The sequence below is a fragment of the Xenopus laevis genome, chromosome 1S, assembly GCF_017654675.1.
Source record: "Xenopus laevis strain J_2021 chromosome 1S, Xenopus_laevis_v10.1, whole genome shotgun sequence".
In the NCBI taxonomy this organism is placed as follows: Eukaryota; Metazoa; Chordata; class Amphibia; order Anura; family Pipidae; genus Xenopus; species Xenopus laevis.
Genome location: NC_054372.1, coordinates 175889026 through 175911986, shown reverse-complemented (window position 1 = coordinate 175911986; position 22961 = coordinate 175889026). Strand labels below are relative to the sequence as shown.

Sequence of the window (22961 nt, the reverse complement as noted above, 5' to 3'; positions counted from 1 at the left end):
CAATATACTTTAATTAAAAAATGTGTACAGTTTTTATAAGAAACCTGACTGTATGCAGTGAAATTCTCCCTTCATTTACTGCTGTGGATGGGAATTGTCAGATGGTCCCTAACTGCTGAGCAGGGAAACAATCATATTTATGAACAGCAGGGGGAGCCCCTGCCTTACTTCCCAGCCATGCAGAACTCAAGCAGCTTTGTTTATGATGATCCCTAAGCAGCCCAGACCACACTGAGCATGTGCACAGTCTTAGTCTTGCAAAGATGTTTAACAAAGTTACAAGATGGTGACCCCCTGTAGCCAACTTTGAAAGCATAAATCATTTGTTTGATTAGGCTTGTGGTGCAGTAAGTTCATGCTTATATTTAGTATACAAAATACAGCATTTCTAGCCTTATTCTATTTTAGACTTTCCTTGTCCTTTAATCCAAATGTGGGCGTCAATATTTTTGTTGCTCACATTTCCATAAAGTTTTATCCAGGCTGTTACAGAACAACAGTTACATGTGATATAGTAGTTGTTGTCAGCTCATTACAGGCTGAAGCTTCTATGAAATGCCAGCAATTAATCTATGAAATTGTAATAGTAATAAGCAGCCAAACACGCTGCCAATGACCACACAGGCTGACTAGTTACATAGTTACATAGTTAAATCGGGTTGAAAAAAGACAAAATCCATCAAGTTCAACCCCTCCAAATGAAAACCCAGCATCCGCACACACTCTACAAGCCAATCAATATCTTCAGCGCATGAATATTGGTCAGGATCAACGTTATTAGTACAGGTATGGGACCTGTTATCCATAATGTTCGGACCTGGGGTTTTCCGGATAAGGGATCTTTAGGTAATTTTGATTTTCATACCTTAAGTCTACTAGAAAATCATGTAAACATTAAATAAACCCAATAGGCTGGTGTCGCCTCCAATAAGGATTAATTATATCTTAGTTGGGATCAAGTACAAGGTACTGTTTTATTATTACAGAGAAAAAAGAAATCATTTTTAAAAATTTGGATAATTTAATTATAATGGAGTCTATGTAAGACAGCCTTTCTGAAATTCAGAGCTGGGTTTCCAGATACTAGGATCACATACCTGTATATGTATGTCCATCTTTAAGGTGTGAGCGATACTGATTAACCTGGGCAGGGGGAGAAAACATTAATTTTTAAATTGTAAATGTTAAAAGGAATTATGCAAAACAAACCAAACTGTTATAAGTCATGTACTACAGGTATGGGATCCGTTATCTGGAAACCCATTATCCGGAAAGCGCCTGATTAGCGAAAGGTATTTAGACTCCATTGTAATCAAAAAATCTAATTTTTTAAAAAATAATTTCCTTTTTCTCTCTAATAATAAAACAGTAGCTTGTACTTGATACAAACTAAGATATAATTAATCCTTATTGGAAGCAAAACCAGCCTATTGGGTTTATTTAATGTTTAAATGATTTTCTAGTAGACTTAAGGCATGAAGATCCAAATTACAAAAAGATCCATTATCCAGAAACCCCAGGTCCCCAGCATTCCGGATAACAGGTCCCATACCTGTATATAAAATATGTTAATTGTGCAAATTAACATATTTTATAATATGTTAATTGTTTTAATTTAGTTTGTTTTTTTTGGTTGCAGTATCACCTCTCAGTAGATTGTAATCCCTTGTTGTAGGCACAGATGCTTTAGTAAAGTATAAATGCCAATGACTGACATTTGATATGTGGAATCTGCAACCTGCACTCCTCATTGCATTTGGGATATCAGCTCTGTGTTGTAAACAATGTCACTGGTAGACTGTAATAATATTATCCCTGAAAGATACTGCAGATTAGTGATCTGCGGGCCGACACGATACCCGAGGGACCCGTGGGTTGGGCGGGTTCGGGTCTACCTCGAACTGCTCCAGGTGGGTGGTGGTTGGGTGCGGTATGAGCTCTTCTCCTGCTCTCCCCGCCCGCCACCTTCAAATGCCGACTTCCGGTTTTATAGTCTTGCAATTCCTCGCCACGCCCCTTTTGTGACGTCATCGGTGGGACGGGTCGCGCAGGTCTATAAAAAAACCCCGCGGGCTGGAGCAGGGCGGGTTAGGGTCGGGTGCAGGTCAGGAAAACCCTGACCCACACATCACTACTGCAGATCATAAATTAAGAAAACTCTCGTTGGTTATGGGAATGCAATTATAATCTCTGTATAACATCCATTATCCCCATGGATATTGTTACTTCTCCTCTCTGTTTTTCTCAGCACAAATGAATGAAGTAGACAATAGAAACTGATGATCGCTTTTCTTGTTTTCCCTCACAGCAACTGTTCAACTGCCAGTCTCTGCATAAGCTGAGTTTGCCAGACAACGACCTATCAATATTGCCAGCATCTATAGCAAATCTCATTAATCTCAGGGAACTAGATGTCAGCAAGAATGGTAAGTTCTTTCATGAGTTCATGGAATTCTTTTCCAATATGCTGCAAACTGGTTCAGTTGCAGAATGTGCCATTTTTTCCTTTATGTTAAATTAAGTTTTTCTTTTCTTTTTTCTAAATCCATGGATCATAATTGTGAGTGATCATTTACATGTGTGAACAACTTTCATACTTTTAGATCTTATTTCTTTGAGCCTTATAACTGGTTTGATTCTTGTTATTGAAGAGCGGTATTCTTGGTACTTTTTAGCATGGTGAATTATGATTTTTGGCATCTACCCGTTTCTGCTTGAAATGTTGGAAAATGCTGGAGCTCTGTCTGGAATTGTAATGTACAATGTATTGTTTGAATGCTACTTCATACTGGTAATCAGACAGCTTTTCTTTCAGAAGATTTGTCTCATTGTTTTTTTGTTTTGGTTTTTTTTTAATATAATGTCACTTTGAGTTTATTATGTTCATATGAGAGATGTTTTACTCCTGGGTCATACCTCCCAACATTTTTGAAATAGAAGGAGGGACAAAAAGATTTGTCTCGTGTATTGTGGTGCTTTTTTTGGCCATGCCCATTTTTGTGGCCACACCCCCTAATTAACATGTCTATTTTAAAAAATTTGGCATGTAATGAAAGTTTGAACACATTTCTGTGCTCTTTTTTGTTATTACAGTTTTGCTAATGAAGCTGAATTGCCCTTCATAAACCAGTAACAAAAAAAAATAATTTTATTTAATTTCTTTGTAATGATAAAAAAACCCACCAAGACAGTTTTAACTTTTAAATCACAATAAATCAGCTTTTATTAAGTAATTACTTACCGATTTTCTGCATGCGCTCCTCTTCAGAAACGGCGACAGGGCAACAATCCATTGTGAGGCACTCGATTTCGCCTCCCTGCCTTCTATAGGAGATAGTCAGGGAGTAGAAATCAAGCGCCGCACTATGGATCTTCGCCCTGTCACCATTTCTGAAGAGGAGTGCATGCAGAGAATTTTTTTTATGTTACTGGTCCTTTAAGCTGTGAGTCTAAGTTCTCCCAAGAGACCTGCTTATCTTAAATTGTTACAAAAGTATCTTAGTATCTATTCTGGCCAAAAAGCCAATTAAAGGGCATGTAAAGGCAAAACAATTAAATCCCATTTTTACTTTCTTTAATGAAAAAGAAACCTATCTCCAATATACTTTAATTAAAAAATGTGCACCATTTTTATAAGAAACCTGACTGTATGCTGTGAAATTCTCCCTTCATTTACTGCTGTGGATAGGAATTGTCAGACGGTCCCTAACTGCTGAGCAGGGAAACAATCATACTTATGAACAGCAGGCGGAGCCCCCGCCTTACTTCCCAGCTATGCAGAACTCAAGCAGTTTTGTTTGTTTCCCTGTTTTGATCATTTATGATGATCCCTAAGCAGCCCAGGCCACACTGAGCATGTGCGTGGTCTTGGGCTTGCAAAGATGTATAACAATGTTACAAGATGGTGACCCCCTGTGGCCAACTTTGAAAGCATAAATTATTTGTTTGATTAGGCTTGTGGTGCAGTTAGGTCATGTTTATAATTAGTACACAAAATACAGCATTTCTAGACTTATTCTATTTTAGGCTTTACTCTCCCTTTAAGTTTTAGAAACTTTGTATCTTTTTCTGGGTGTTCGGTGCACGAGATCAAAGAGAAAGTCAGGACATTTCAGTAACAATCCGGGACTGCAGGTTGAGCTGTCAAAATCGGGAATGTCCCGCAAAAAACGGAACAGTTGGGAGCTATGCTGGGTTACTGATTTGTAAGCATTATTTCTGTCAAGTTACCAGATAAATCAAGGTAAAAGCAGTCTACTAAATGGAAATATTTCCTCTAATTTCCATTGGTGGGTCAAAAGATTATCTGCAAAAATGCTTACTTCTGGTGCCTAGTTCTTTGCCTAGTATCAGGAATTGAAGGCAGCAGTAGACTCTTTGGGGCAGATTTACTAAAGGGCAAAGTGAGTAATGCTGGTGTTACCGCTTTCAGGCACTTCGCCAATTTATAACAGCTAGCGGTCATTCCTACTCTATCACCAGTCGAATTTTTGCTCTGGTGAATGGAGGTTACTGAATGTTACCTCTTTCGCCAGACTTGCCTTCGCCAGCTCAGACCAGGCGAAGTACACTGGAGTGCATAGGACTTCCTCAATCTTCCTGGCCGAACCAAATACTAATCCTAATTTGCATATGCAAATTAGGGGTGGGAAGGGGAAAACATTTTTTACTTCCTAGTTTTGGGACAAAAAGTCACGCGATTTTCTCTTTGCATATGCAAATTAGGATTAGTATTTGGTTCGGCAAGGCAGAAGGATTTGCCTGAATCCGAATCCTGCTGAAAAAGCCCGAATCTCGAACCGAATCCTGGATTTGGTGCATCCCTAATGCAAATTAGCCTGAGCGAAGACCTCTAACGAAGTTGCACTAGGCATAATTTCACGCTAGCGCATCTTCACTTTGATTGCCAAAGTAACGCTAGCGAAAATTCACCAGCGTTTGGTGCCCTGGATGTAACTTCGCATTTTAGTAAATTAGCATCGCCTGAGCAAATTTTCGCCTGGCGAAGTGTTGCAATGGCTGTGAAGCAGCCGCTGGCTGTCTTAGTAAATTTACCCCCATGATTCTTGTGTCTTCTTTTTTGTTGATTGTTGATTTTCCTGATTTGCCTTGGCTTCCTGAGTAGATTCCGTTTGGAGGCACAGAAAAAGCCTTGACACACAAAGGGTTAAAGGAGCAGCAAATCTCTTGCCTATATGCAGCTTTTTTTGAACATTTTCGGTTGTAGAAGTTTCCTCCATGTATGTTTTTATGATTGTGTTTTGCTTGTCTGCAAGGCCCCAATCCTATTTAAGCCTGGGAAAATGCAATCATATTCATAAGTGGTTTTACTGCTTGATGCTCATTATCTATTTCTCTGGCTCTTCCATCTGTCACAGGGTAAATCTGGGAGGCAGCGTGTGCTGCAGCTGGAAGCTACGGTATATACATCACAGCAATGTTATCACTATTTTCAGAAATGGCTGCTTGATTTAGAATCGTTTTTTTGTGAAATCATTTGATAGATTAGTGCCTCTTCCATTCTCATGCCACTCAAATCTTTCTCTCAGTGCATATACTTTTAGATAAAAACTGACATCATTCTAGCTATATTTGGGTCAAGTAATAAAAAGGAGGCTGTCCTATACTCTGAGCCCATAGGTCTCCCTTCCCAGGACCCTTGGGTTTCTTCACTTCAGGAAATAGTAGGGATGTACCGAATACACTATTTTGGATTCGGCCGAATCCTTCGCTAAAGATTCGGCTGAATACCGAACCAAATCCGAATCCTAATTTGCATATGCAAATAATGGGTGGAAAGGGGAAAACATTTTTAACTTCCTTGTTTTGTGACAAAAAGTCACAAGATTTCCTTCCCCTAATTTGCAGGGCAGAAGGAATCCTGCCGAATCCTGCTGAAAAAGGCCGAATCCCGAACCGGATCCTGGATTCAGTGCATCCCTAGGACATAGCAATGCCCTGCATCTATTGGAGCAATGAATCACTTATAGTGGAACAGATATTTTTGGGAAGAGACTTGGTTGCCCATAGCTAGCAATGGCACTGCAGTTATTTATGTCAAAGGGCATGTAAAGGCAAAAAAATAAAATCCCATTTTTACTTTCTTCAATGAAAAAGAAACCTATCTCCAATATACTTTAACAGAAAAATGTGTACCGTTTTTAAAAAAAAACCTGACTGTATGCAGTGAAATTCTCTTTTCATTTACTGCTGAGGATAGGAATTGTCAGACAGTCCCTAACTGCTCTGCAGGGAAACAATCATACTTATGAACAGCAGAGGGAGCCCGTCTTACTTCCCAGCCATGCAGAACTCAAGCAGCTTTGTTTGTTTCCCTGTCGGCGAATGTGTCGATTTGTATTGGATTTTATTTTTGCCCCTTTACTGTTTCCAACTCCAGCTGCAGGGACAAAGATCATGGAGCCAGATTTAAACAGATAAACTGGGATTCTATTTGGAAGATTATTTTGTTGCAGCCACTGGTTCTGCAGAGTTGGAGAAAGTTTGTATTAAACAATACAAAAAATTTAAAATCCACATTAGATTAGATCACAACACAGGACCCAGTGCAGTCTGTATATTCTGATTATTAATCAGTCTTGCTGGCAGATATTATTTGACTTGTGCTGTTTTGATAATTTATTACGATCCCTAAGCAGAAGCCCAGACCACACTGAGCATGTGCGTAGTCTTGGTCTTGCAAAGATGTTTAACAAAGTTACAAGATGGTGACCCCCTGTGGCCAACTTTGAAAGCATAAATCATTTGTTTGATTAGGCTTCTGGTGCAGTAAGTTCATGTTTATATTTAGTATACAAAATACACCATTTCTAGCCTTTATGCCTGCTTGAACTTTCCTCTTCTGGACAAAGGTCACCAGGTATGGGACCTGTTATCCAGAATGCTCAGGACTGTCAGAATCAGCCCGGGAATCAAACTCTTGTAGGTGCGCTCCCTGTTTCTCACACTTACCTTGTGAGCCACTGGAGGCTCTTGGGGCTGGTCCTGACCTCTTCATTGTTGTTCCGGTATATCTGCCTGTTCCCAGTATGTCTCCTCCCTGTTCTCCACCCACCTTGTTTCCCTCATGTGTGTCCCATTCCCCATCACCTTCCCTTTATAAACCCCATCATTGATTTATTATGTGTTCCTGAATGACCTGAATACAATGTAATTTTTCCTACCGCACACCTGTAGTTCATCAGTCCTGCAATGGTGGTGCTTTCTTCCGTTGACCCGGCCGGGTCCCCTAGCAACGTACTCGTATAGAGACGGATCCGCACACACTCAAGTTAATGCAATCGGGGAGTATCCCCTTTTATTTAGCCACCAAACATTCAATGTTTCGGGGGGGGGAACACCCTCCCTTTATCAGGATCCTGCCATCCTTGATTCCTGTATATCTTGTTCCTGAATACCTTTTACATTGATCCTGAGTGAGTACCTTTAAGTTCCTGTGTTCCCCATTGTTTCCTTACCTGTGTGGATTCCCTAATTACGAGCTTGGTCTGACCCTGTTTATCGCTTTTGCCTGTTCCTGCCTTTTGGTTTCTGTTTACTGGTTGACATTAAATATTCTAATTCATGTCTTTGCCTCCTATCATCTATGGGTACACCCCTGGGCTTCCGCCATACCCATTCCCCATGGAGTGGCTAACTACAGTTACAGTGGCTCCCCACTGTAAACCTTACAGGGACCTGTAGTTTTCTGGATAACAGATCTTCCCGTAATTTGGATCTTAAGTCTACTAGAAAATCATGTAAACATTAAACTAAACCCAATAGGCTGGTTTTGCTTCCAATAAGGATTGATTATATTTTAGTTTGGACCATGTACAAGGTTTATTATTACAGAGAAAAAGGAAATCATAAAAATTTGGATTCATTTATTATAATGGAGTCTATGGGAGACAGCCTTTCCGTAATTTGGAATTTTGTAGATAACGGGTTTCCGGATAATGATAGCATTAGCTGCCAGAGTCAATAAAGATTGAATTCACATATCTACATCGTTCTGCTCTTCTCTCTCTCTCTCTCTGTAAAGCTGTTCATGTGTATACATACCTCCATTGCTCATTCTCAACTGCTCACAGGTTTTACTCCTTTGTAAATTTACCCCCAATGATAACTGGTACCCCATGTTGTCTAGAAGATCTATTTTCCATCAGCAATTGATATTTATACGAATGGCTTACAGTTCCAATTTTGAGGCCTCAACAAACCTATCCCTCTCCCATCATTTTTCTTTTCTATGAAATACAAATGATCCAGCTAAAAAGGAAAGGTAGACAACAGAGCAGTGTTATATTCTGCCCCCCCCAGCACACCGAAAAAGCTAAAGGCGTGTGATGGAACAATGGACCTGAAGCCAAGGGCAGTAGGACCTTTAAACAGATCCTTATTTGGTTCTGAGCATCAATGCGGCTTATTCACTGTTTATATTTTGCTTTCAGTAGTATAAAACTTTGTTGCTCGGTGCCATATTCAGTGCATCCAGTAATTTAACTTGTGATGAAAATGTATTCCAAATATATTTGCTTATAGCAGTGGCAGACCAGTGATGCTGTGGTTGGCATTGTTACCTTGTATAACCGGGTTCCATTCTAGCCAGTACATTATATATTCAGAGTTCTTATCCATGTTTGTTAGAGTATTTTTTAGGCTTAATTCCTTCAGTCAGAAGGGATTCTGTCTTGATTTATATGGTGCAGTTTTTATTTCTAAATTACACTGTTTACACTGCAAATAATTCACTCTATAATATAACATTTAATTCCTGAACCAGCAAGTGTATTTTTTTTTAGTTGTAATATTGGTGTGTAGGCGCCATCTCAGGTAATTTTGCCTGGTCATGTGCTTTCAGAAAGAGCCAGCACTTTAGAATGAAACTGCTTTCTGGCAGGCTGTTGTTTTTCCTACTCAATGTAACTGAATGTGTCTCAGTGGGACCTGGATTTTACTATTGAGTGCTGTTCTTAGATCTACCAGGCAGCTGTTGCCTTGTGTTAGGGAGATTCTATCTGGTTACCTTCCCATTGTTCTGTTGTTAAAGGAGAATTCAACCATTTGAAAAAAAAAAAACCATGTAGATGGGTAGGGTTTTTTTTTTTTTTTTTTAAATGGTTGGATCTTCCTTTAAGCTGCTGGGGAGGGAGGGGGTGATATCACTCCAACTTGCAGTAAAGAGTGACTGAAGTTTATCAGAGCACAAGTCACATGACTGGGGGTAGCTGGGAAACTGACTATATGGATTTTACTTTTGATTGCTGTTTTTAGATCTACCAGGCAGCTGTTGTCTTGTGTTAGGGAGATTCTATCTGGTTACCTTCCTATTGTTCTGTTGTTAAAGGAGAATTCAACCGTTAAAAAAAAAAACAAAAAAAAAAAAACCTAACCCCACCCCAAGTAAATGCTCTAGAAGGTCCCCATAGGCTAACATAGCACTTTGGCGAAGTATTGAAATCAAAGTTTTATAAAGAGACAGTACTTTATCGAATGGTTGAATATTCGAACGATTTTACTTCGACTCAAAGTCGTAGTATCCTATTCGATGGTCGAAGTATTCAAAAAAAATTACTTTGAATTTCAAATTTTTTTACTTCGAAATTCCCTCGAATTCACTTCGACCCTTGATAAATCTGCCCCATGGTGTATTTTATTGCTGGTTGATAAATAAAACCCTGAGTATCAGTTTATCTTGCCAGACTGGGGGTCCAGTGTGGCTCTGTGTGTGTCTCTGCATTGTGCAATGATAATTATTAAATTAACTAACACCCCTCTTTCTTTGCAGGTATACAGGAGTTTCCAGAAAACATAAAAAACTGTAAAATATTGACAATTGTCGAGGCAAGCGTCAACCCTATTTCAAAGTAAGTGTGTTCATGGTTCAGCAAAGAAGAGCACATTTGTAAAAATAGGATTAACTTTCATTCCGAAACAGTTCTATATACTTCTTCGCTTGCCTACTTACTGCTACACACTTCTCTATGTCTGCATCCAAAATGCATGTATTTACTTATATCACAACACAACTGCTTTATCATTGCTTAAGAAAAGTTGGGGTAAAAAAGATATAACTTGAGAAGGCAAGTGTTGAAACTTTTATATACTGTAAATTGCTTGGCAAGTGCTATTTTCATTAAAAAAAAATCTACATAGAGGTATGCGATCTGTTATCCAGAAAGCTCTGAATTACAGAATGGCCGTCTCCCATAGATTCCATTATAATTAGGGATGCACCAAATCCAGGATTCGATTCGGGATTCGGCCAGGATTCAGCCTTTTTCAGCAGGATTCGAATCCTTCTGCCGGGCCGAACCGAATCTGAATCCTAATTTAAATATGCAAATAAGGAGCGCAGAGGGAAATCGCTTGCAAGGAAGTAAACAATGTTTTCCTCTTCCCACACCTAATTTGCATATGCAAATTAGGATTTGGTTTGGTATTCGGCCGAATCCAAAAGGATTCGGGGGTTCGGCTGAATCCAAAATAGTGGATTCGGTGCATCCCTAATTATAATGGAATTAATCCTTATTGGAAGCAAAACAAGCTTTTTAGGTTTATTTACATGATTTACTAGTAGACTTAAGGTATGAAGATCCAAATTACAGGAAGATCTGTTATCCGGAAACCCCAGGTCCCAAGCATTCTGGATAACAGTTCCTATACTTGTACCACCATTGCCAGCATTTGATTGTGTGCTCTTTATTATATGAGATGAATTTAAAAAGGAAAATGTTGGTATAAAATGGCAGTGCCTTTTCTTATCTCTCTAGGCTACAGTGTTATGTAGCAATAGTAGGTTACAGGTATTACTGATAATGCTGTTAGACAAATAGCTAGAATCCTGGTAAAAGGCTGAATACAATATATTTCCTTGTGTATATGAAGCATTAGCTATAATTTTATATTAAATGAGGATAAAGTGGGGGACATGTCTCATATTGCTTTGGGCTGCTTTAGCATTGAGACCCTTACAGCATCTCTGTGGAGTGAGGTGAGCTATTAGTGGAACATAATTTAATTCACTGAGGCTATTGCTAGTAATAATAATAATACAGGTATGGGGTCTGTTATCCGGAAACCCGTTATCCAGAGAGCTCAGAATTACGGAAAGGCCGTCTCCCATAGACTCCATTTTATCCAAATAATCCAAAGTTTTACAAATGATTTACAACCTCTTTAATATTAAAATCTCTTGTAAAGAAAGTACTGGGCACTTGAGAGCAATAGTAATAAAATATTGATAAAGCCCCTACAGTTAATCTCAGATGAGTAATCAGAGAAGCCTGACCAAAGAGGAGTGTTAGATTGACAGGGCTAATGAATTAACCAAAGCCACCAAGGAACGATTAGGAACTTAATGCTTGATGATTTTTTTTTATAACATTCTAGTTAAAGGCAGCTGATGAAAGGTTGTTGGAGTTTAATCCTCCATTTACTTTATATCATATGTGTCCTCTTTTGTTTATTTATGTCAAAATCAATATATTTTACAATTTGCTCATTTGGATACTGAAAAAGGAAACAGAATTGCTTCTGCCAGATCCATTGCATAGTCTGTAGAATTGTTTTATTAATTTATTTTTCTTAGTATATCCCCGTGTGGGTTAATTTTGAGCCACCTGAAAAACCATTAACAAATTGTCTATAGGCTGTGGTTATTTTACAGGCATGCTGCTACTGAAATTAATTTAACTTGTGCATAACTGTTAGGGCTCTTACCTGCGCTCCCCTGCGTTCCGTTTTTCTGCGTTCAGCCGCAGGGGAGCGCAGGAATAGACCCATTAAGTTTTTTCCAATGGGGCTGTACTCATACAGGCTCGTGTAGGCACCGAACGCAGGAAAAATGCAGCATGTTGCGTCTCAACCTGCGTTCGGCGCCTACACGCGCCTGTATGAGTACAGCCCCGTTGGAAAAAACGTAATGCGTCTATTCCTGTGCCCCCTGCTTCTGAATGCAGAAAAACGGAACGCAGGGGAGCGCAGGTAAAAACGCTCGTCAGTAAGAGCCCTTAATGTACTGCTTTTTACATTAGTTTGAGGATGTGGTTTTCTATTTTACTTTCTGACAAAAATAGCTTTATGGCAGAGAGGAAATACAACAGTTGAAATTTTAATAAATATATAAATATATATATATATATATATATATATATATATATATATATATATATATATATATATATTATATATATATATATATACTTGCAAAGAAGATCAGAACTTCACAGGTCTTAAAAAATAAACATCATTTATTTAGCAACAGACTGACGTTTCGGCTGACTCCTCAGCCTTTCTCAAAGTGCCAAATACAATTGAAACCATGTCTTTTAAACAGTCGCTGGCGGGAAAACCACCAGCTGTAACAATATCACATGCTTAGAGTTATAGTTATGATATCGTTACAGCTGGTGGTCTTTGCTGAATAAACACCATTTTCTTTTTTCAATAAGACCTGTGTGAGTGCATGGCCTCTTTGGGAGATATATATATATATATATATATATATATATATATATATATATATATATATATATATATATATATATATATATATATATATATATATATATATATATATATATATATATACACACGCACACACACACAGGTATGGGACCCAATATCCAGAATGCTCGGGACCTGGGGTTTTCCGGATAAGGGATCTTTCTGTAATTTAAATCTCTGTGTTTTAAATCTACTAAAAATCGTTTAAACATTAAATAAACCCAATAGGCTTGTTTTGCTTTCAATAAGGATGAATTAAATCTCAGTTTGGATCAAGTACAAGCTACTGTTTTATTATTACAGAGAAAAGAGAGGAAATCACTTTTTAAATTTAAAATTATTATCATTATAATGGCGTGTATGGGAGACAGCCATCCCGTAATTCGGAACTTTCTGGATAACGGGTTTCCGGAAAATGGACCACACCCACACCCACCCACCCACTGGCTAAAATGTAAATCGCCAGCCGGATGGCACTCGGAGCGATTCGTTTTCCGAAGTTGCTCAAAGTTGCCTCACGAGGAAAGTTCAGGCGACTTCGGAAAAAGAAATGCTCCGAGTGCCATCCTGCTGGCGATTTACATTTTAGCGGGCGGGGAGGCAGTTTAGGTAGATTAGTAGCCCCGAAGAAAAGGAGATTTGTCGCCGGGCTACTAATCTCCCCAAATCTGCCTGTGTGCCCTGGCCTGATCCTAAATATACCTTTATCTAAGGTAGCAGGTTAAACATGTAAATAGATACAATAGATTGCTCTCATTCATTTACTGCCTCTGAATGCCTCTGTGTTTGCAGCTGGAGGAGCAGCCATGAATTCACTGACGTTGTTACTTCATCTGCTTCACTCCCACAGGGAATGTGTAGGAAAGAGAATCCAAAATTTCCAATATTCTGCCATGTGGTCAATGGGTCACATCTGCAGAATTCAGTTACAAAATGAAAATTGAAATACCCGTGTCATTTAGTAGTCCCATATATGTGTCTGGGATTAGGAGCAATCTTCCAACCAATGGTTTTTCCACCCTTGATTGTTAAGCTCAGCTAAAAGGAAGATCAAATCGTGGCCATATTTCTTTGTGTTCCCTGTATTATCCTGATTTGACTTGGACGCGTCTGCAAGGGAAGCTCATTGATTAAACTGTTTTGATGGACCACGAAGCACTTCTGTGTTAATTATCTAGAGTTGCTTGATGTGACAGATTTATTACTGCTATTAATAACGTTGCCAATATAATTAGGAATCTATTAGTTAATCCTCATTAGAGCTAGTGTGTACCAAAACATTTCCTCATTTGCTACTACTGTATCTTCCTACTCATTTTCTTCCTTTCTCTCTGTAGACTTCCAGATGGATTTTCCCAGCTGTTGAACCTTACTCAGTTATACCTAAATGATGCTTTCCTTGACTTCTTGCCAGCAAATTTTGGCAGGTAAGAGTATGTCATATATTTACCTTATCTGCTGCTGTACATAAACGGATATTTGCATTGTAGCTTCTGTTCTCTCTACTGTGCTGTTTGTGTCCTAACAACATTTTCATTTTTGTGAAAAATATATTGGTAAAATTACAGTTTCTAAATTTGAGAAATCAAAAAAGACCTTTACTAAAATGTATACAGTTGAGTTTTAAGTGATTGGAGTACCAGCAGTGTTTAAAAATACAGGTTTAAAGAAGAAAACTTTTCATTGTTCAACTTTACACCAAGAAGGGGTAACAGGGAAAAAAGGGCCGATATGCTTATACATGTAACTTCATTTATGTAACTTTCAAACTGTTTTTTTGTGTGACATTTCCCTTGTGTCTTGGCTAATTCCATTCACATATAGTATTCAGAGCAAGCTCACCGAATTTCTTTGTTGGCTTCTTCCACAGGTATTCTGTGTGTAATACCCAATAGTTCAATGCATTCAGTAGTTGTGGAACAAATCCAGGGCAGCAACTTGTCTGCAAAGTTCTTTATTGGGATAATGAGTTACACAACATGTTTCGGGCCCACGCCCTTTATCAAGTGTAAAAAGGAACAACCAAAAACAATCATTTATAATCTCATGTGACTACCAGCAGTGCAGTATGGGTAAAAGTTTTCCATTAACTATTTAGTGTTATACATCTTAAAGTGCATTGTGCAACTATAACTCCCATATGGCTGCACACAGTTCATCATGGATAAAACTTTTTCATTAACTATTTAGTGATATACATCTTAAAGTGCATTGTGCAACTATAACTCCCATATGGCTGCACACAGTTCATCATGGATAAAACTTTTTCATTAACTATTTAGTGATATACATCTTAAAATGCATTGTGCAATTATAACTCCCATATGGCTACACACAGTTCATCATAGATAAAACTTTTTTCATTAACTATCAGTGATATACATCTTAAAGTGCATAATAGAGATTTTACAAATTTATAAAAGCCTCTCACAAAGTGTAAAATTATGATCTCTAATAAATATTGTAAAAACTTATTGTGACCCAATTCATCTAGCTATTAAAAGTGACACACATTATTTCATATAATACATGTTGAAATCCCACTGAAACATAATGTTAAAACCAGGTTACTGCTCAATCCGCCTAACCTGTAAAAGACCTGTAAAAACAAGGAAATTGCCATTAGCCTATCCAATTCACTTGAAATCTTTATGTTGTATCAATTTAGCACTTCTATTATATCAATTTAACAGTACCTTCTAATCTCGCAACGTATGTTGCTATTCTAAGACATTCTGTAATTATTTCCTATCACTGGCTTCTATGTATATATTATCTTTCTTAGCAACAAGGTTGCAATATTATAGTTACCAATTCAAAAATAAACGATATATATATATAAAGACTCCTGATTGAATGGACTCACCCATATGTAAATGCAGCAGGAGTTCCATGTCATTACAACTTGGAATCTAGTTATAATTCCTGGGAACAAAGGACGACAAGCCATTACTATTAAAGAAAACATGATAAATTGCACTGCTCATTTAACCCTTTCGGATAAGCACTATCCAAGCGCTTCATCCATCTGGCCTCCCTCTGCAATAGTATCAAGTTATGATCACCTCCTCTACTGGGTTTTGCTACTGTCTCTAACACTATCCACTTTAGCTGACATACATTATGTTTTACAGTATCAAAATGTCTGGCTACAGGAGTGTCAGTATAGGTGTCATTTTTAAAATTGCGTATATTGCCTTTATGCTCTTTTATCCTAGTACTGACAGACCTTATTGTCTTCCCTACGTACATTTTCCCGCAGGGACATTTCAGAGCATAAATTACGTGGCTGGTTTTACATGTGGCGTATGACTTTAGTTTGATTACCTCACCTGTAATGGGATGATTTATACAAGGTCCTTTTATAATGGAATTCCTTTTTACACTTGATAAAGGGCGTGGGCCCGAAACATGTTGTGTAACTCATTATCCCAATAAAGAACTTTGCAGACAAGTTGCTGCCCTGGATTTGTTCCACAACTACTGAATAATTCCATTCACAGTTTACCTCCTCTTGACACACAAATTGGCTTATACACCTGAATTTGGCGTAAATATATTATATATTTGCTAAATATAACACATTCTGGTTTTATACCAACCATTTGGATCCATCCCCATAGGCTTGCCTAACTTTTTTTGGTCGAAGGATAATCCTTCGATCGTTGGATTAAAATCCTTCGAATCGTTCGATCGAGGTATTTGCGCAAAATCCTTTGACTTCGATATTCGAAGTCGAAGGATTTTTATTCCCCAGTCGAATACCGAGGGTTAATTAACCCTCAATATTCGACCCTTGATGCATCTGCCCCCAGATGTCGGTAACAACCCAAGTAATCCACACAAACAAAAAACACAAAACAAATAAATCCAGAAATGGTTGATGTGTTCAATACTTATTTTCCCGTGTGTGTGAAATGACCAAACTTGCAAGCCAGAATGCCCTTAATTTACCAATAAATCCAAAAAAAGCTTGTGGGGAAAAAAATGTCGCAACAAAATCGGGTGGCAAATCAAACCATGCAACTTCTTGGTTTGCTGCCAGAAAAACACAGCTTTTTTGGATTATTGAACAAAAAACAGCCCGAAAACCTTGAATATCATGAAGGCAAGACACATCCTCAAGCTGCTAAAAGGGACATCTGTCATTGGGGGTCATTTATAAACACTGGGCAAATTTGCACCTGGGCAGTAACCCATGGCAACCAATCAGAGGTCTGCTTTCATTGCTCAACCTGCAGCTGGCTGAAAAAAGGCACTTACTGATTGGTTTCTATAGGTTACTGCCCAGCTGCAAATTTGCCCAGTGTTTATAAATGAGCCCCACTGACTTTTACATGATTTAGACAGGTTTTAGCTAGAACATTTTTGGATTTAGATTTTTAGCCTATGGAGCATAATAAATCTTGAAAAATTGTTTTTCTTCCTCTCTAATTCAAGTTGTCCCCTAAAGAACTCGGACAAAAATAGGCCCCTTACTATATTCTTTTGAAACATTTAGAATTTGCCAACAAGAAAAGCCATACAGAACTTACATTCAGAATGTGATATTGTTCTGTATAATGCACTTTAAGGAGGCTACATATGTGTGCCAGAGCACGGTTCCACAACCTTTTTTTTTTTTTTCATGGTCCACTTTCAAATGTAAAAAGATTTGAGGAGCAAAATCCTGGGGGTGCCAAATAAGGGCTCTGATTGGTTATTTGGTAGCCCTTAAATGGACTGTCAGCCTATAGGAGGCTCTGTTTGGCAGTACACCTGGATTTTATACAACCAAAACTTGCCTCCAAGCCTGGAATTGGAAAATGATTATCTTCTTTGAGACCACTGGGAGTAACATCCAAGGGGTGTAATAGCAATATGTTGCTCATGAGCCACTGGTTGGGGATGTTACTTATGTAGGACAGTTTCTTTATAAATGGTAACTTTGTTTATTTTTTACTTAGGTTAACAAAACTTCAGATTCTGGAGCTTAGAGAAAACCAGCTAAAAATGTTACCAAAGTAAGTACCAAAGGGATTAGGCCTTTTTCATCATGATTCGGAATCGCCGAATCCTTCTGCCAAGCCGATCCGAATCCAAATGTGCATATAAAAAATTATGTACAGAAAGGGAAATTGTGTGACACAAAACAAGGAAGTAAAAATGGTTCCTCTTCCCACCCCTAATTTGCATATGCAAATTAGGATTTGGTTCGGTATTTGGCCGAATCTTTCACGAAGGATTCGGGGGTTCGGCTGAATCCAAAATAGTGGATTTGGTGCATCCCTAATAATAGCAAAACTGTATACAATAATGCAGCTATAAATGTAATATTGCAAGTCTTCATGGAGACACAAGTTGGCCATGGAGTTAAAGTTTAACTGTCCCTTAATTTGTGTGTGTGTGGGGGAGGGAGTCGTGAGAAGGTACTTGTTTTTTTTAAATTACAGAATATTAGAAGACTGGGATACGGCATGAGTTTGTAGAGACACAGTGATGACATTTTGTTAGTCTTGTGATTTAAATATTAGCAAACAATTACATCAAGTATGGCAGGTGTTGATTGTGCAGCATAATATTTAGAACCACCTTATTTTTTTATTACATTATTGCAAAATTACAGCTAGTAGCAATATTTATGAAAACATTACAAAGCCACTATCACATCTCAAGGCGAATTGTGCTCAATAGAGGGAAATGGCTAAGTCCTTGTTTAAGGTTTATAAGAAAACCTGCTATAAAAGTGCCATTAACAGCTTGCGCTGCCGCAAATTCATGTGTAGCTTTTGGAAAAAAATAATTTCAAGCTTTTGTAATTTAGAATTAGACGACAATTCCATTTGATATAAAAAATCTGTTTGGCTGATGTGTACATGTGAACATGTGTAGGTGGCAGATTGATCTGGAATGGAGATGACATGCACCTGTCTGTTGCTCCACTGCTCCACTTTTAATCTACTTATTCATCCCACTGGCAGGGTGAGAAAAATCACTACAACATGTAGCTAGCTGTATTAGGATATTATCTGATTAAAATATATTTAGATTGATTGTTTTAGTTTCCCAGGTGGATACAGTGGAAAAGTGTGTATTGAGTAGGAAAGAATTTATAAAAAAGATAGGGAGAGGGAACGTGAAAGAAAGAACTTGTAAATAAAGGGCATAGGGAACCAGAGCAAAACATGGAAGTATGAACAGAGGTAGTGAAACAAATAGAATAATACTACTGTCAGCAGGGGGAAAAGTACCGTAGTTGTGGAGGAAAGGAAGCTCCAAAAAAGAATAAATAATGCAGAAAAGCCGTATGGAAGAGAATGCAAGACTGATCAAGAAATGCAACACAAGTTTATTCTGCAAAAAAGGACTTGAAAATAACTTATTGGTATCTTCCTCTTTCAGAACCATGAATAGGCTTACTCAGCTCGAGAGGCTGGATCTGGGAAGTAACGAATTCACAGAAGTGGTAAGTTTTGCAAAAAATTCTATCATTAATCTATTAAAAGTGAACTGTGTACTACGAAGTTATCCAAGTAATAAACTGGTATACTACTAAGTTATGACTACAAACTGATTTGTCTGTAGTTCTAAGTACACTTATAAAAAGCATGTGCATTATTCTACTGCCCTCTGTGTTTACTTTCTGAATTCACAAATTAATAGAATTCCTAATGTAACTGTAGAATACCTGTTGTATTTAGGATTCCTAATATAACTATAGAATGCCTGATGCAATTTGTCAAAGTATAAAATGATTTACATATCGTGTCATTCTTACACTATCTCATGGTCATATATATATATATACCGGTATATATTTTTCTTCCAGCCTGAAGTACTTGAACAACTGAGTGGTCTGAAGGAATTTTGGATGGATGGCAATAAATTGACATATATTCCAGGGGTATGCATTGCATATGCAACTAACTATATATATATATATATATATATATATATATATATATATATATATATATATATATATATATATATATATATATATATATATATATATATATATATATATATATATATATATATATATATATATATATATATATATATATATATATAGTATATACATAAATGTGTGTGTGTATGAAAAACATTTGTCTAATGGACTTGTTTTCTTGACCTCAGTTACTTGGCAGTCTGAAACAACTGACATACCTGGACGTTTCAAAGAATAATATAGAAATGGTGGAGGATGGAATCTCTGGGTGTGAAAGTTTACAGGACCTCTTATTGTCCAGTAATGCAATACAGCAGCTGCCAGAATCTATTGGTTGGTATCTTGTTATATAATGCACATACATTTTCAGTAATTAGCTAATTAACCAAACGTTTTTTGTTAAGAAGACAACTGCTCAAGGGGTAAAGTCTGTTCTTTAATATAACGTGCAACACACCTGCACGAATGATTTCAGTCCATTGCCACTGAATATGGGAAAAGTTTAAATGTTTTGATTCTGCCTGCCATGCTAATAAAGTGTGGACACAAAACACCAAAAAAATCCCCCATATGCCTTAAAGAGAATAATAATCTTTAACAATTGAGAAATAAAGTAAAACGAAACCTGTTCATAATATAGTGAATAAAGTACCCCCTCTTGTAAAATATAAGGATATTATAAGGTACCGAGGAGTTTCATGACCATATAAACACACGAGGCCTAAGGCACGTGTGACAATGAGTCATGTGACAGAAATGACATCAGAACTCACCATTTATAACTGATGACATCAGATAATATCCTGTAATATAATTTACAGGATATTCATGGCTCTTGTGTATTATATAGTGAATAAAGTACCCCCTCTTGTAAAATATAAGGATATTACAAGTTACAGAGGAGTTTCATGACATATAAAAATACAAGGCCAAAGGTCGAGTGTTTTGATACAGGTCATGGAACTCCGAGGTAACTTCTAATATCCTCATATTTTGCAACTGGGGGTACTTTATTTATTATAATACACAAGTTTCAGTGAGTCATGTGACAGAAATGACATCAGAACTCACCCTTTATAACTGATGACATCAGAACTCACCGTTTATAAGGATATAATTTACAGGATATTCATGGCTCTTGTGTATTATATAGTGAATAAAGTACCCCCTCTTGTAAAATATAAGGATATTATAAGTTACCGAGGAGTTTCATGACCATATAAAAACACGAGGCCGAAGGCCGAGTGTTTTTATACAGGTCATGGAACTCCGAGGTAACTTCTAATATCCTCATATTTTACAACTGGGGGTACTTTATTTATTATAATACACAAATTTTAGTGAGTCATGTGACAGAAATTACATCACTACTCACCGTTTATAACTGATGACATCACTACTCACCGTTTATAAGGATATAATTTACAAGATATTCACGGCTTTTGTGTATTATAAGGATATATTTTCAGTTTATTTCAGAAAGTCCAATATGTACATTTTTTTTAAAATACGACTGCCACCCTTACTGAAACCTCGATACTGCCCTGCAGCTTAATCCCCAGAATATTTATTAAAGCATTTAAAAAGATAAAATGTACATAAACCATTATCAATCATTAGCAGACACTAAAGTCCTTAATCTCGAATTGGTGCCTCTGATAGTAGCGACTCTGTCTGGCCAACCTGAATTGATGACAGCTGCAGAGACTGTGCCCTTTTGCTGCATAAATGTTTGAATTATAAAAATTGCAGCAATTTATTTATTATTATTTACATATTGTGAACTTCTGAAAACCGTCATTTCATTTTGCTCATTGTTAACCTCCTGGTAGGGAAGAGCTAATGGGAGATATCTGGTTGCTACATAAAACTGTTTTTCTCAAGCTCTTCCTTTTGACAATTATAAGAACAGATCTGCAGCAGTTACAGCTTTTAGGGCAGAGTCTCAAACTCAGATTTGGGGAGATAGTTGCCCGGCGATAAATCGGCTCCTCTTTGGGCACCTAATCTCCCCGAACTGCCTCACGCCGGCTAGAATCTAAATCGTGGGCGGGATGGCATTTAGAGTGCTTCGTATTCTGAAGTCGACCAAAGTTTCCTCGTGAGGCAACTTCGGGCGACTTCAGAAAACGAAGTGCACCAATTGCCATCCCGCCGGTGATTTGGATTCTAGCCGGCGGGAGGCAGTTTGGGGAGATTATTCGCCCCGTAGAAGAGGAGATTTGTCACTGGGCGACTATCTCCCCAAATCTGAGCTTGTGTTGACCCATTAATCTTATTGGCGCGTAGGCTATATATAACTTGTTCATTATGCCATGTTCTTCATATTAACAAAATTGGGAAAAATCCGTATACCTGTAACCCGCTTCACACTTTTGACTATGCTTATTTTCTTATTTCAGGAGCACTTAAGAAATTAACTACACTGAAAATGGATGAAAACCAATTAATGTACTTACCAGACTCTGTTGGAGGGTAGGTGTTTGTATTTGTTGTTTTAAATCCTGTATACCATTAGCCAGAATACAAAACTAAAAAAAAACGCCATCACAAATCACATGTGACGGTTCGTTTTCCCAAAGTCGTCTGTTTCAGAAAACGAATCGCCGCGTGTGATTAGCGCCGGCGTTTTTTTTTTTTTCATTTTAGCCGGCGCAGAGTGAGGGAAGGCGTTTTGGGGAGATTGGTCGCTGCAAAGACGAGGCAATTTGTCGCCAGGGACCAAATCTCCCCAGAACGCCCAGTGTGGCCTTACCCTAAAATTACAATTTAGTGATCATTCTGTAAATTCTGTCCATCCCAATAGTGGCCATATCCAAGCGTTTTTTTATTACTGTAATTGGTTAATGGATAAGGAGAGAAGTAGCTAGAAATATTGTACATGATGTTTTGTGCTTCTGTACCAGCCCAAGGCAACCACAGCCCTTTAGCAGTAAAGCTCTGTGTCTCCAAAGATGCCCCAGTAGCTCCCCATCTTCTTTTCTGCTGATTCACTGCACATGCTCTGTGCTGCTGTCACTTACTGAGCTTAGGGACCCACTCACAATATACAGTACACAGAATAGAAATGTTACAATATAAGGCTGATTAGTAATTAATACAGATAATTACTACATGGCAGCACAGAAACCAGTGCAATTAGCATCAGAATTTAATAATCAGCCCTGTAGCATCATCTTATATTACAGACCAACCTCATTTTCTGCTGGATAATTAGTGACGACCCCTAAGCTTAGCTTCTCAACAGCTGCTCAGAGCCCACTGAGCATGTGAGTGTCACAGACACTTTCCAAGATGGTGACCCCCTGTGACAAGTTTGAAGTCCTGGATCATTGCTGCTATTGACAAGCTGAAACTGTAGGCTGGTGCAATAAGTTCAGTATATAAAACATGGCATTTTTTAGCTATATTAATTTCAAGGGTTTAGGTCTCCTTTAAAGCGACTGTCCCTTACTGTAGTTGATGGAACCTTAAAACAGTCATTCTTACTGCCAAATTTTGATATTTACTGCCAAGGGGC

At 37.8% G+C, this 22961-nt stretch overlaps 1 protein-coding gene and 1 long non-coding RNA gene across 6 annotated transcripts in view; one reads left to right on the top strand and one right to left on the bottom strand.

The window, feature by feature from the left end:
- Positions 1–22961, top strand: part of LOC108707283 (erbin-like) — a 133056-nt gene that overhangs the window by 75199 nt on the left and 34896 nt on the right. For 4 of the 5 annotated variants that reach the window (XM_041580539.1, XM_041580540.1, XM_041580538.1 and 1 more), the window contains exons 5-12: positions 2309–2426; positions 9791–9869; positions 13848–13937; positions 17457–17513; positions 18892–18955; positions 19319–19393; positions 19630–19774; positions 21844–21916. In XM_041580539.1, coding sequence (XP_041436473.1) covers positions 2309–2426; positions 9791–9869; positions 13848–13937; positions 17457–17513; positions 18892–18955; positions 19319–19393; positions 19630–19774; positions 21844–21916 — 701 coding nt within the window. The remainder of the gene's footprint in view (positions 1–2308; positions 2427–9790; positions 9870–13847; positions 13938–17456; positions 17514–18891; positions 18956–19318; positions 19394–19629; positions 19775–21843; positions 21917–22961) is intronic. The other variant, XM_018244474.2, reaches the window with a different exon arrangement.
- Positions 14966–15880, bottom strand: LOC121399517. Its single transcript, XR_005965110.1, has 2 exons — positions 15377–15880; positions 14966–15109 (listed from the first exon to the last, which is right to left on the bottom strand). It is a non-coding gene; the product is annotated as an uncharacterized LOC121399517 (long non-coding RNA).